The sequence below is a fragment of the Dermacentor variabilis genome, chromosome 1 (genome assembly GCF_050947875.1).
Source record: "Dermacentor variabilis isolate Ectoservices chromosome 1, ASM5094787v1, whole genome shotgun sequence".
NCBI lineage: Eukaryota > Metazoa > Arthropoda > Arachnida > Ixodida > Ixodidae > Dermacentor > Dermacentor variabilis.
Window position 1 is genome coordinate 433,892 of NC_134568.1, and position 15,326 is coordinate 449,217.

The 15,326-nt window shown below is 44.0% G+C and overlaps 1 protein-coding gene across 1 annotated transcript; it reads left to right on the forward strand.

Moving 5' to 3' along the window:
• The first annotated feature begins 1,083 nt into the window (after positions 1-1,083).
• LOC142574821 (uncharacterized) lies at positions 1,084-14,790 on the forward strand. Its single transcript, XM_075683831.1, has 2 exons — positions 1,084-1,229; positions 13,428-14,790. Exons 1-2 carry the CDS (start codon positions 1,084-1,086, stop codon positions 14,260-14,262), a joined length of 981 nt encoding a protein of 326 aa, XP_075539946.1. The 3' UTR covers positions 14,263-14,790.
• The last annotated feature ends 536 nt before the right edge of the window (positions 14,791-15,326 follow it).

Sequence of the window (15,326 nt, forward strand, 5' to 3'; positions counted from 1 at the left end):
CAGGTCATTCTTTCAACTCATGTCTTTATGTCCTATCCGCGCTGACCGGCTGAGCGGACCTTCCAAACCCGCAAGCGCACGTCGCCTACGACGCCCACGGCCTCTGTACAGTTCTTTGAAGGCATCCGATTAACTTCTTCCGGCAACTCCTCTTCCTGTCTCTTTGTTTCTTTTTCTTGCTCCTTTCCCCTTCCTCACCCTCACGCCCTCCTCTAGATTTCCTGCCACGACGGCTAGAAACTCCAAATGACAGCACTCATGTTCTTCTTTACAGTCTCTACCTTTACAGCCAGCCGCAGGTGAAGTCACCTCAATAACCCGTTGAAACTAATCCACCGAGGATGACAAGGCCGCCTTTGACAGGGATAGGTCCACCGTTGACCACCGTTGAAACGTTGACCGTCCTTCCTGGGGCACTTTATTCCTCTATATTTAACTTCTATACCAGAGCGAGGCAAAGAATAGTTTTATTCAGAAGTGTAACGATTTGAACGACTTGGTATATCCTTAGTTTTTTTTTTATGTACGCAGCACACGATCAATTAGCACCCAAAGATAAAGCGAGGTGGAGACATAGATCGCAGCTCTATGTGTTTCCTCTTTTCCTTTTTCTTATTCTACCGAGCGTAACGTATATGAAGTGAAGATGTACCACCTCATGTCTTTTACCGTAACATGTTGGCGTAAATTCCGAGAATCGAAAAACAACGATTAGCAAAAAGAAAAAATACAGAAATTATAGCCAGTCAACAAACATAACCTATTTGACAATATATTTGCGCAATGGAGGAAAATACAAGATCTCGCGTTAATAAGGGCAAAAATGCGTACCCGTTGCAGCAGGAGTGTACGAAAAAAAATACTATACAAAAAAGGCGCGAGTCACGGACAAGTTGCGTCATTCTCCGGTGCCTGGAGCGGCACGACATCAGAAAAATTGTCAGGGCTCATTCAGGCTTCCGGGTCAGAGTTTGCAGAACCGATTTTATGGAAGCCTATAGCGTCCCAAGCAACAGCGTGGACGTCCTTGTACTGCTTGAAAAGTATGAAAACTTGTGTGACAATTAATCCGCCACAGTCAGAATGGCGGTGGAGTGCCTGGCATCACGGAACTGGAAGTCGCCGGATGTTGAATATCTCGTGGTGCTCGCCGCGGGCCAGAGCCACGCGTCGAAGGCGACAACGGCGTTCTTCTCGACGCCACACGCGGAGCCAGCCACGCAAAAGCTGTGCGCGCAGTGAAAGCGAGGAACGTCGCCCATTGCGCCAAGTCCCACTGCTGGAACAGCGGCTAGAACTGCGCAGTACAGCTGCGATGGCCAGGTGTTGGGCGGAGGCTTCGAGAAACCGGGGCTGGTGAAGGCGTCGCCTGGGATGACAATACGCTGCACCAGCGGCCAGCTCCGTCCGGCTGCTGTGAACCACCGTCTTGGGTGCGGAAGCTGGAGGGAAGAGCGACGCCGTGGGTGCACCAACCGATCCACGGCCAGAATGACAAGGGCCGCCTCTTTGCTGCTTACCACTGAAATAAAAACACTTCGCATTAATTCGGGAACCTTTGCGTCACAGTTGCTAGAAGTTACTGCATAATTTATACGTTCTCTTCTATTTGCTTTTTCCACCCTGTAATAAATTTCAACAACATATGCTTAAATAACTGAGAAGTAACACGTAATTTAACTCTTTCTATTGCTGTTGGTTACCGACCAATGGAAGCTTTCATATAAATTATATTCTGCTTTTGGCACTTCGGCGTGAGACACACACACACAGAAAAAAAACGCAAATGATACAGGTGCTCTGTGGTGTGTTCTGTCCTGGTCTTATTTTTTTGTTTCGGTGCCTGAAATGTAACTAAGTAAGCGTCAACTTATCCAGGGAAAAGCTCCAGATGGCTACGCACCAAATGTACAAAGCACACACAGGTTTCTGCTACAATTACCTCTAAGTCTGAACAAGTATTGGAAATATGCCTAAAATCCATATCGCGTCAATTTAGGCGGTCTTCGATGTAAGGTGCCACCGAAATGAGCACCAACTCTCGACAGAGCACTGCACCTAAAGGCTACCTTTTCAATGTTTTCTCCCAGAAAGACTTCTGTTTCGCTAACAGAACACGGGCGAATATTCACCTGTCAGCTGTTCCGTTGACGAAGGTGCGTGGGCAGCCGTCCCCGGACCAAAGGAACGCCGACACGTGACAGCCGCCGGTAGGAAAAGTCCCGGGAGGCGAGCCGTGTATCGCGCCCCCACAAGAAGGCGGAGACCGAGCGCAGCCCTGCGCGGGCGCTGTTGCTGATTCCTGAGCAAGGCCGTACCTGTTGTGTTGCTGAGCTGCTTGGCAAAATCCGCGGCCAGCCGTGGCTCCATCCTTGTTCACAGCCGGGGCATCAGATTGCGAACGTTGCTTCATGACGGACACGAGGCGTCGATACCGCACAGCTCGGCGGTAATGCAGGCCTTGCCGCTGGGCGCGTCCTAAAACTTAGCCGTATTTTCTTTTAGATTAGGCACTGCGGAACCGAGAAACTAGTCGCTAAACTAGACAGTAGCAGTGCGCGTGCAAAATGGCGGAGGGCGCGCAGTGCACGAGACAGCTGCCTGCTGCGTTCTTCATTTTCTTCTACTCACGCGCCTCGATCGCATACGAGTAAATATCTTGCGAAGGTGCCTTTGCTGCAGAGGGCAAGATGTACGTGTGTCAGCGTGCATTGAAGTTTGTGGTTTATTACAGTTAACCTTGTAACTGACAAGATACTGAATACTTTTATTGTTCTTTCTTTTGCATCGTGCACAAGTAAACACTAAGATAAGTACAAGACCGTTTGTCCATAAACTTAATCGTGCCATGCAGAAACCTGCTTATGAAAGCCCGCACCGCACCGTTTTTTAGCGTTGTAGTAATTATAAAAATGAGCACTAGAATTATCTGTATACCCTTCATATACAATAACACGTTACATTTTGAACCTTTGAAAGCAAAAGCACCTCTATCCGAAATGTATCACCACCGCGTTTCGTCACATGTAACATCATCAGCGTTGTGCACGTTCGCAAGGGACTCGTGTCGTGCGGAGGAAAAGAACGCTCGCTCTCGACGGGGCTGGTCTCCACCGTTCCGCTTGGCCTTCGCCTTCCAATAGAAATGCATGGAGAACGGCACGGCTCGTGCGTCACCATCGTGTCCTCCTGCTACATCAAAGGCCAGACGACAGTAGCCTCTCTTCTAAATACCGTCTGGAGGCGAATCAGACTACATTCCTGCCACAGATTGGCAGTGCGAGAAACTTTTTGGGCAAAGGCATTCAGAAAATTCGGCTTAGATCTATGTTCTAGATGTTTTTTCATATAGAGGTGTGGTTCCCCCTCCCCCTTTTGTTTTTCGGGCGCGCAGTTTCTATTACTGCGCGCGCGACTGCACAACGTGGAAGCTATATCAGACGAAACGGAAGTACGGCCCACTTGCTATGGCCCCGGAGTAAAACTGAAATTCGTGTCGACCATTGGATGCTAGGTTTTATTATTTCTCCAAACTTTATATCGCCTGGTGAAGCAGCACATCAGACAAATAACCTTAGCCTTCAATGATTCTCGAAGCCACCTTACGGTGTTAAGGTGAATGACGTTTCAGCAATGCGAATTACGTAGTCGCACTTGTGCGGCTGACCTGAATGAAACTTTTATTGCTGCGGCAGAGAAGCTGAAAAAAAGAAAACGGAGAGCGACCTACATTTAGAATGCGAGCCGAAACGCACATGCGCGCACTCAGCTTATCTTCCAGCGATGACCGACGTTGATATTTGGACGATAATTAAAGGTATGGCAAAGTTAAAACCACCAGGGTTTGATAAAATCCGCCCTCGAGATTTGTGCTTCAACTTTCACAGACTCAGAAAAGTACTTTTAAAGATTCTAAACAGAATTTTCGAAACAGGCATAATTCCCAAGGAACTAAAAATTTCAATCGTAAGGCATGTCTACAAAAACGGAAAGAGAAGTGATTGCGCAAATTACAGAACGATAGCGATGTTGTCCACAATAGCACATATAATGGAAAAATACGTGGTCTCTGTATTGCTATCATTCTACGAAAAGTATTCCCTGAATAACATGGCGCAGTTTGGTTTCACAAAGAATAAAAACACAATTACTCTGCTAGAAGAATTCTCTGACTATATTAGTACATCAATAGAAAATAATAATGTAGTCTTAGCCCTATTTCAGACCTATCAAAGGCTTTTGACACGGTAGTACGTAAGATATTACTCAACAAGCTAAAGAATTTAGGATTCACAGGTCATTTGTATAAATTTTTCCAAATTATTTTACTGATCGACTACAATGTGTTAAACTTGATGATAGCTACAGCAATCTCAAATTAATAGAGTGTGGTGTGCCCCAAGGAAGCACGCTAGGGCCAATACTCTTTAATATATATGCTTCAGATCTCGGCCTCCTACAACTGAAATCAAAACTTTTTCAGTACGCTGATGACACTGCGATAGCGCTACAAATGAGTAACTGTAACTCGGAATGTCAAATCTTCCAAAGAGACATGTCAGTAATCGTAGACTGGTTCGCACACAATTCAATTTTTATAAATCATCAACAAACTAAACGAATCTACTTCAGGAATCCACATAAGGCGCTTTCATTTAATATGAATGTATATTTGCACGCCCCAAATTGCAACGCATGTATTTGTCAACCATTACAGTTTGAGCGTGTGGTTAAGTATTTAGGAATTATATTTGACCAGCCTCTTACCTGGACTAACTATGTCATACACGTTTGTGGAAAGCTAAGAGCTGTCGCGGCCATGATGTATAAAAACGCCTATCAATCTAAGAGTTACTATATATAAGGCATTAGCAGAATCGGTAATTACATATGGTATAACGCTATATCGTAGACGTTCTGACTATAAAAAGCAAGATATTGATCGCGTAGTCAAAATAATTGTCAATACCATAAGATATGGAACCGGACTAGAAAAATCAGACAGAAAAGCAAAGTATAATATTCTGGGAATACTTCCAGTACATGAGGTATTTAAGTATGTGGTTGTAACACGCTATTATTATTCAAATTCTTTTAAAGTATCGGTAAAAAAAGATGTGCGTTACGAAAGACAGAAAGGTATTTTAAGCCAAGGGTGTTAACAAACTATGGAAAAAAAACAAGAAATTAATATGTCCCTGATATTTTTAATGAACTTGCTGCAACACTGTATGATATAATTTCAAAAGGTAATATGGTGAAACATGTGAGGAAGTGGTTTTCAACTGTTTGTGGTAATATGTGATTTTTGGGGGTATTCTTACGTGGCTGTAAAACGTAGAATTTATTCTCTGTATGTTTTACGGTGTATGTTTTATATGTCTATTGAGAGCTGTACCACCTGCTGCTGGATCTTCTAACAAGCACGATGTGTTTAGATTGACCAGCAAACAAGATATGTCAAAAAATGTGTTTTAAATAAACACTGATATGATTTGATTTGATTTGACCACGTGATTTGACCAAGGGCGCGCGGCGTTTGGTTTGAAACTGCAGCTGTTTTCGCGGTGTGCAGCGCTGTAATACTTTGCAGACACGATCGTTAACGCGCATTGTATACACTGCAATTGTTTGTTCGAATTGGCCAGACCTCTTTAGTGGCCCTTTAAAGTAATCTACGGCGGTGTAGTATCACATTAGCCGTGCTTCACCGAACGCAACACTGTACGTGCATCTGGTAACGTGCTGTTCCCTTGTTTCATTATTGTCATTGTCATGGTGCCCTAGATAATTGAAAGCAGATATTTATCGTTTACAAGCTCCTCACTTGTGCCGGACGTCTAAATCTGAACGATACATGATGTGCATGTTTTATTGTATACCTTGATATCAAGTTTGGTATCCAATTTTGCGCCTGAGTCTCTCTCACACACATTTCTTTTCCTCGCCATCAGACAATGTAGTCATCAGACCAGCCCATCGGACATTTCGCGAAAGCCATCCAAACAGCGAATGTCCCCAACGAACGTGTAGCGACCGTCCGACACTTCTTTGGCCCCGTTTTTTTGGAAATCCAGTTTGCCTCGCCGTGGGGCTCATTGCCCCCGGCTCTCCCTTGGAATCGAGGCGGCTGCCCGAGTGGGATGTCACCGCAGCCACTCGGCCCAACCTGCTTTTACTTTTGAATAAAGCCACTCGACTCTCCGTTATCAAGCTGTCAAAATGTGTATTCCTTGCCTCCGCTAAACCCAGCTCCCAACAAACGTGTACGAATACCGACCAGAATTTACCCACTTACGACTCAAGGGTGGAACGAACTTCCCGACCACGTCGCCATGTTGTCAGATCGTACGCAGTTTACAACAGCGATCGAGAGTAATTATATAACGTGTAAACCAAGAGCCGCTGTATTTATTGTCCATCCCGCATGCATGTGCCTCCGGAATCCTAGAGCTGTGAATATACTACATGTGTAAACATGCGTCGGACGTTCACGCTAATATTTAATAAAGCCCGATGGATCCAATAATATTCATTTCCAGGTACGCCTTACGTACCTTCTTGATCATCAGAATCTCAAATATGCTGCGGTTCCATAGAAACAAAGCTTTTGCGCCAAAGCTGCATCCCGCGAAACTTCATATATAGGTTCAAAATACATCGGTTGCAATACGTACACAACAGTTCATCATACACGCGTACCTTGCTGGCCTAATGTGTGCTAGATGGGATTGCGTGCAAGCACGAGAAAGAATCTGCGTGAAATAGCACACTTCCATTGCAATTAGTGCCAGGGGCGCTGAGGGGTGAGTTTTTTCACTAGAACCACATCAATTGGATAGTCGAGTGATACATTTAAGCACGTTCATTGGACTCTGTTTACAGCACGCTCATTTCGCTGTTTTTTACTTGTGTAAAACAGCACATTTAAAAGTGATGCGGACACCACGCACAGAAGGAATCGATGTAAGCGATGCTTCTGTTCTGTTTGCTTTCGTCGACGATATTTAGCGGTCACGTCGACGATTAATGTTAAATTTGTTTCAGCGTTTACTACAATACGAGATTGGCCAGTTGATGTTAAACGTTACCTTGCGTGCACCGCTGCTGTTTGCGTATAGTACACAGAACACACAGCGAGACGCGTTTGCTTGTGCCATTGTTTTGCGTAATTGTTCATAACTTCCGAGAAGGTCAGCACTGCTATTGCCTCACACGGCATATCGCATCATGGCCGAAGTATGAAACTTGAATTGAGGGGCTCTACATGCCAAAACTACAATCTGATTATGCGGCACGCCGCAGTGGCGGGCTCGGAAATTAATTTTGACTCCCTGTGGCTCTTTAACGTGCCCCTAAATCTAAGTGCCCGAGCGTTTTTGCATTTCCTCCCCATCGAAATGCGGCCTCCGCACGCGAGTTCGAACCCAGGTCCTCGAGCAACGCCTTTAGCCGCAACGTTACCGCGGCGGGCACAGAAGTGCTGATTCGACGTACAGCCGCTTCCGTGTAAGGTCGCCTAGACGCTACGGTGCTTTAATGCGGCTTTGCGCCTGCACGCCTTGCGTGAGTTCTTCGCTAGACAAATTTGCTCCCCCCACCTCCCCACGGTGTTTATTGTTCAGAAATAGTACAAACGTACTGTGCCGCACCTAGAACTTAAATTTATTCAGTCTATCCGCAACTGCCGTCGTCATTACTAGTAGCCTTTCCGTGCCTTCTTACGTCGCCTTTTCCCTCTCCCATTATGCCTCTATGTATTCGAGCTGTGAGCAAAGAATGAAACAATTAAAATTAAATTATGGGGTTTTACATGCCAAAAATACTTTCTCATTATGAGGCACGCCGTAGTGGAGGACTCCGGAAATTTTGACCACCTGGGGTTCTGTAACGTGCACCTAAATCTAAGTACACGGGTGTTTTCGCATTTCGCCCCCATCTAAATGCGGCCGCCGTGGCCGGGATTCAATCCCGCAACCTCGTGCTCAACAGCCCAACACCATAGCCACTGAGCAACCACGGTGGGTGGTGAAGAATGACAGGGCTTTTATTGCGGCGAAAGCCTAAAGGGCCTCATGGGTCCAAAAATCCGTTGTCAGTTGTTATCGAAAAATCGACCGTGCGGCGTCATGGCCGCAAAATTGATGGTGTTACCCACGACCATTGGTGGGAGTCGAGCCGACGACGTTTGGTGCTTATTAGGTGAAGTTAATGAAGGTGTTCAACCCTCGACCTTTGGTAGAACCAAAATTCAATGGCATAAAATTGATGGTGCCATCATTGGTAGTCGGAGCTACGACCTTTGGTGTTAAGGCGAAGTTAACTAATATAGAAGTAATTAATATGTAGGTAACAAAGACACTCACGCTCGACTTTGGTGGAACCAAAATTCAATGGCACCAAAATTGATCGTGCCACCATTGATGGTCGAACCCACGACCATTGGTGGGAGCCGAACCGCCGATCTTTGGTGGTAATTGAGGCGAAATTATTAAGACACAGTGAACTAAGACACAGTTTCTTAAGAGGAAATTAACACACTCCTTACCCTCTCACCCATGACCGCTGGTGGGAGAAAACAATAGGAAGTAACAACGCATTCCACTGGTAATGTCAAGTACTTTAATGAATGTCCCGTGAGCGTGCAGACTTTCGCCTTCATCCCCTTTAGCATATGCTAAAGCGATGTCTACTTTTTCACTCATTTCGTGACTGCGTCGGCTCTACCGATCCTCTGCATCCTCTCTCCACCTCCTCTCTGCCATTTTATCGACCTTTCCTTTGGACTGTTCCACGTTAGTACAAAGGCAAGCGCTGCAGCTTGTGCGATGCTTTTGCAGGGGGCACGGATAACAACAGCCGTCAAGAGGGTATCGGGGCGACGCATAGCGAGCTCTAGAGGACATTGTGTCGACGCAGTGGAAAGGGCCAAACGAGTCACTCGCGCCGCCTTTCCTCTCTGCCGCGCTCCTGCCATATACGTACGCGCTGTGAACCGCCTCCCGGCGCGGTGTGCAAGACATCGATATCAACAGAAGCAGTGGAAAAGTCGAAGAAGCACCGACAGCTTAGCTTTCAAAAGCTTCTCTTTAAAAACGACTTACTTGAGCACTTGTCCTGACGGTCCAATGGATAGGATTGTCAAAGTGAAGATGCCCAGTTTGCTGTCATGTTTGCCTTCTCAGATGTAAGTACCGAAAAAGGATTTCACCATTTCATGAAAACTTCCGCAGAAGAAAAAAAAACAATTACAGTGAACTGGTATCGACCCCGCTTACATTAGATTAGCGTTGACTGTTGGGCTAGATGCATGGTCGTCCATATTTGTAGTCGTAACTTAGCGCGAATAAAAAAAAAACGGAAACAAGAAAGCCGGACAAAGACAAGCGCTACTCACAACTGTTTAATGGAAAGAAGGATAGTACATATATATATCCTCTTGTCACGCATGCGCCTACCAAGCAGAAGAGAAACAGGTACATGAACATCAAAGGCGGTTGCGCAAGAAGTTAAATTCGGCATCTAGTAATGTGATGGGAGGCTCACTTACACTCGTATCTATATTCTTCTTGATAAAGAAGGCCTCAAGAGCGAGCCTGGAAGAGGCGTTGCGGCTCCTGCCCAGAAGAGTAGTCGCAGAAAATCGAGCGTCACAACCACACGCGCTAACATGAGCCACCAAATGTGCGCCCTTATCCGCCCTTTTCTTTAGTTTTTGTGCATGTTCCCTTAAACGGTCATTCACACAACGCTCGGTTTGTCCAATGTAGAGCTGCCCACAAGGGTGCAAGGGAATTCCATACACAACCTCTCTGGAGCACTCAACAAAGGGTTTCTCATGCCTCAAGCGGCATCCCCGCCTGCTCTCACGGCAAACTCGAGAACACACCTTCGAGAGCTTGTTGGGCGCAGAAAAAAAACCAGAGGAATACCATGACGGTTAGCAACCTTTTTAAGGTTATGTGACACCTTGTGTACGTAGGGAATAACCCCTGGTCTTACCTTCGGTCGTTTGACCTCTGCTCTCGCCCTTTGTGCTCCAAGCTTTACTTTATGCAGAAGAGACTCTACTATAGCGTCGACGACCGTCAAAGGGAAACCAGCTGCCAAAAGGTGTCCAACTTGGCTCGTAAAACTAGACCGCATTTGGTGCACTAGTACGCACGATTTCCGCAAAGCCGATTCCAAGCAACGACTACCAACTGCTCGCTTCACCACCTTAGAGTGTGCGGAATCGTACGGCATCAATTGCTTCATGGCTCGCAGTTGAGAGGCCCAGCAGACGAATTGTAAATTTCGAATTCGAAAGAATTGTAAAGGTCGAATTTTTTTCTTTGAACACAGGGAAGTAGAGAAGGCTTAGAATAAATATAGAATCGCAGCGTGGTTAACTGGAGTAGCTGCAAACTATTTGAAGCTTTGGAGGTTCAGTTGATCGGCCAAAAAAACTGTAAAGTTCAAATGTTTTGCAAAATGCTTTGTGTTGAAGGTCAAAAAAATGAGCTTTGGTGGCTGGCGCAAAAGTATGTGACCCATCATTACATAGCCCTACACGTCTGCTATGCATGTGACAAGTTACGAAAAGGTGCTATCCCTTAAGTGCGATAAATTATTTTTTGTAATGTTCATTTGTGGATCATGCATACGGCATAAATATATGAAGCCTTGTGATCTAGCAAGGACAGATCGTTAATATAATTAGCCACAAAAACGAGTCAACAAACTGTGACTGCCTTTCTTTTATCGATACGAAGGCAGTCGAAGTCAAGCGCCGCAGTCTCTACTCATATTTTTTTTACACAAACGCGAAAAGTGGTTGCCAACGACATCTGACCACATCTGACCACATCAGACTGAACACGGCACATATGGCTTTTATAGATGGGCACGTTCCGGCTCTCAAACAGTGTTAGCACGCAACACCAAAAGAATTTGTTCATATTTGTGTAGATATTCAGTTTTAATTATGAAGGTGTGTTCTACTTGCATCGTCATTGTGTTCCAGGGAGCAGGGCGCAGTGTCCTGCTCCCTGCATGTCGCATTGCATTGCAGTGCGACATGTCCTTTAAAGTGCTTTGCATGAACAATATCAGCGTTCTCTGGATTTGCTGGCTACGTAATAGCAAATATTTCTTTTTGTAAATTGCATGAAACTTATAACCACTGCAGGACTCCCTCACAAATTTCACACGTATTGATATTTTATGTGCAATGAATATAGTTCACCCGGCCCACACAAAGCACAAGCCTCGTTGTGTTAGGGCGTGCGTTTCTTCGGAATGAAACGCAGACCCCAACACCGTTTCTCTGTCATCTGTGTTGCAGACAAAGCCAGCTTTGTCCTCTGCATTCCCGGCTGGCAAGCTTGTGCGCACATAGGAGAAACGCCAATGCAGGCAAAAATTCAAAATGAATTTTTCGCATTTAAAATTACGCCTTCTTTCTTAACTTCACACATGCATAGCAGACATGTAGAGCTATCTAATGATGTATCTCATATATTTTTTGGCTAACCACCAAAGCTGTTTTTTGCCTTGAACATGAAGCTTCTTGCAAAAGATTAGGATTTTCAGCTTCTTTATAGGCAATCGGCTGAACCTCCAGAGCTTCAGATATTTTTCTGCTGTACTGTATCACCTGGACTACCATTCTGTATTTAATTTCTCTCTTCAGAATTTTTCGTTATGAAAAAAAATTAACGAATTGCAATTTTACTCACTTGTGCCGGTGCCAAAAGGACTTGAAGTATTCACATATTTGAAAAATTTGCTATTTTTGCAGTCACATCATTTCGCTGTATTTCCACGCACAGCATGTGAAGGCCTCGATCCATACAATGTATGCTTGAAAAAAAATGACGGTGGACGTCCTTAGCTAAGCTGAGCAGGAAAAATAAACTGCCGCCAAAATGCTACAAAATTTTGGGCAAAAATAAAAAGTAGGGAAAGAGTTGTTAACTCCAGTAAACACGTGGCAATGTTTTCAGCTATATCTTCGGTGTTGAAAAAATGCTGGTCGATTAGGTATGGAATGACACACCTGCAATTCCATCTGTGCCATTGTCAGAGTGGTTCTGTTCACTAAAAGCTGCATTTTACATAACTTCGCAAAAATGGTTTATTTTGCAATTTAAAATTCATGAGTAAGAATTAATTCATATAAGGCGGCTTAAATTTAAGGTGCAAGAAAAGCTCTCTAGTAGTGGCATGATGTGCCTTTCATGTTTGCATGAAACTAGATATTTTTTGTGAATTCTTTCGTTATTTTTTTGGCACCGAACAAAATTGAACTTGCACGAGGAATAATTTTTTATTTTTCCAGCACGTCACTACTAGCTCTATTGTTTTCGTCTAAATATCTGAATTCGTCAATATGCATGAGTCGATATGGAATGACCTGTGTAGGGACGTAATGGCAGAAATCACAACTGGATCCTGCAATAAGCTATGCAGCATAATACACTGCTCCCATGGCATCACTTACTGCGAATGCGATGTTTCAAAAAGTAGATAATGTTTACTGAAAATGGCATACACCATTCGAGCAACAAATAAGGATTGTACAGAGTGATCCTTTTTGAGTTTTACAGATTTTTTTAAAGTTGCCTGTGCCAGGTAGCATATTCTTGTTCTTGAGCTGGATTACTCAGAGGTGGACATCGCTAGAACAAGAACTGGAAACACGTTCAACTGATTCTCGCAAATTTACTAATTGACTTATAACATTAGGGCACATGTTGCAGTTTACAAATTGTAGCCAGTGAGTTTGAAAGTCGTATTCACTTGAAATTAATTTCCAGGATGACACCAGTTTCGAGATTTTCCCGTAAATATGAGATGAAATACATGGGCATTCCAATTACTTTTGTGCTTCACTGCACGACAGTGCGTTTTGTTAAAGAAGGTAAGTGGAACAACAGTGCACCGTTACGGCCAGTTTGGTGGCAAGTGTCTCGGCACTGGTGTCCTTCTGGAAATTCATTCTGAGTGCATACACTTTGTAAAATTACCAGCTACGATTTGTAAGAAAATGAATTAGAAAGTGAGTTCTTGTTAATTAGCTGAATATGTGTCTTGAGTTCTCATTCAAGTAATGTCAGGCACTCTGTATCTAGAATTAGGTTAGCTGCAACAGGCAGTCTTTAATAAATTCCATTAAACACAAAGATAACCACCCTACATATCAGTGTCTCAGTGAGTGCTGTGGGCTCAAGCGAATCGTGTCATGGTTATAGTACCACTTACTACCCAATAAAGAAAGCAAGTACCTTTTTTGCATGTTCTTATTTACTGTCAGTCTGCTTGTACATTTATTTATTTAGGTATTTATTTTTTATGATTTATTTCTTTTGGGAAATCTTTTACTTGGACACACTGAATACAACTGTCCGTATTCAATTTTGTTATGACTCTATCATTGAATGTAGAGACTGTACTTCTAAATTTCACACCGGGAAATGCTCCGGAATCTCGGACACGACAATTAGGTCGAAGGGAGATGCGTACCGCCTGGCTTGGCGCTGCACGTCCTGTAGACGGCAGAAATTACGTGTGCAACCTAACAAATCTAGTGACGTTTCTGACGCGCAAGACGTGCGGCAGTTGTTAGTGACCATTAACGGAAAGCTTGACCAGCTGTTGCCACTCCGAGAGGTTGTTAAGGGCATTGAAGACACTTTACAATTTCTGAGCGAACAGTACGATGAACTGCAACAACGAACGGAGCGAAATGAAAATGAGATCAAGGATCTAAAACGCAGAACCGAAAGACTTGAGGGAAACGAGAGCGATGTCAATCAGCTTCACGCTGAAATTGACCAACTTGAATGGAGGAGCCGCCGCTTAAACCTGGAATTTCATGGGATTCAGCACTCTGAAAAAGAAAACCTGCTCGAAAAGCTAAACGACGTAGCCGTGCAGCTCGAACTTCCGCAGCTCTCAGAAAATGACGTTGTTTCAGTTCACCGGCTGCCGTCAAAGAAAGAAAAGATACCGGGTATAATCTGTCGCTTCGCGAAACAAGCAGATAGGGACCACTGGTGGAAAAGCAGACAGAAGTTGCGTGAATCGAAAGACGATGTATTCCTGCTTGAAAATGTCACGAAAAGGACCCGCGACTTGCTCTTTCAGACAAAGATATGGGCGAAGCGAGCAAACTACAAATATGTGTGGCACAGCAACGGCCGCGTTCTTGTCCGAAAAACCGACGGGGAACGCGCAGTAGCTGTTTCTACCGAGAGGGATCTTGATAAACTCGCTTAAAAAGAGTTCTTGATAACGATGGCTTGTGCAAGTGGGGAGACTTACATATTGCCACAAGTATTCAGTCAGCATTTAGGCAAAACATTTCAGCAATCCTTTAAATGCTTTCATCTAAACATCCGCTCAGTTTCTAATAAGAAAAACGACCTCTCCTTGTTTTTTGAACAGCTAGGACAATCATTTGACACGATACTGTTAACAGAAACATGGTCAATGAACGATGCGGATATTTTCCGTATCCCAAATTATAGTACCTTCTACTTAAATCGGTCATACTCTCGAGGAGGCGGAGTTTGCATCCTGGTAAAGGAAGTATTCGATTGTGACTTACTGCCCGAACTTTCCGCAACAACAACTGACTATGAAATTCTAGCAATAAGAATGCATAACACCGTTATTATAGTGTGTTATCGCCCTCCCAATGGCAGCGTTAGCAAGTTTTTTGATAAATTAGAAGAAATCTTTGAGTTTGTTAATAAAAATCGGCTTGATTTAATTTTCGGAGGGGACATCAATATTAATATGATGAAAAACGATTCCCAAACTCTACAATTAGATATTTTACTGAAGGTGAATGGTTTGGTGAATGTAATAGACTTGCCCACTAGAATTACCGAATATTCATCATCTTTAATTGATATTTTTTTCACAAATATCATCCCTGAAAAAGTTAAAGCGGGTGTATTTGCCTATAACCTCAGTGACCACTTGCCTATATTTATTTGCGCCAAAGGGCACATTCGAGAGAAGGTAACGCAGCCAATGCACCAGATGCAAAAAATAACCCCGCGCAATTTGTCTATATTTCGGGAACAAATAGAAAATGCCTGTTGGGATGATGTATATAGATCCAACGAAGCAAATGGGGCCTATGAAAAATTTCTTCACATTGTAAAATCAATATACGAATCTAGCTTTCCCTCAGTGCGCGTTAAGCCAAGCAAAAAAATTCGGAAACCATGGATTAACTCTGAGCTTCTCGGACGAATCGCGCATAAAAATGTTCTCTATGGCAAGTTTATTTCAACTAAAGATATCGCATTATTCCGCCAGTTTAAAGTGTG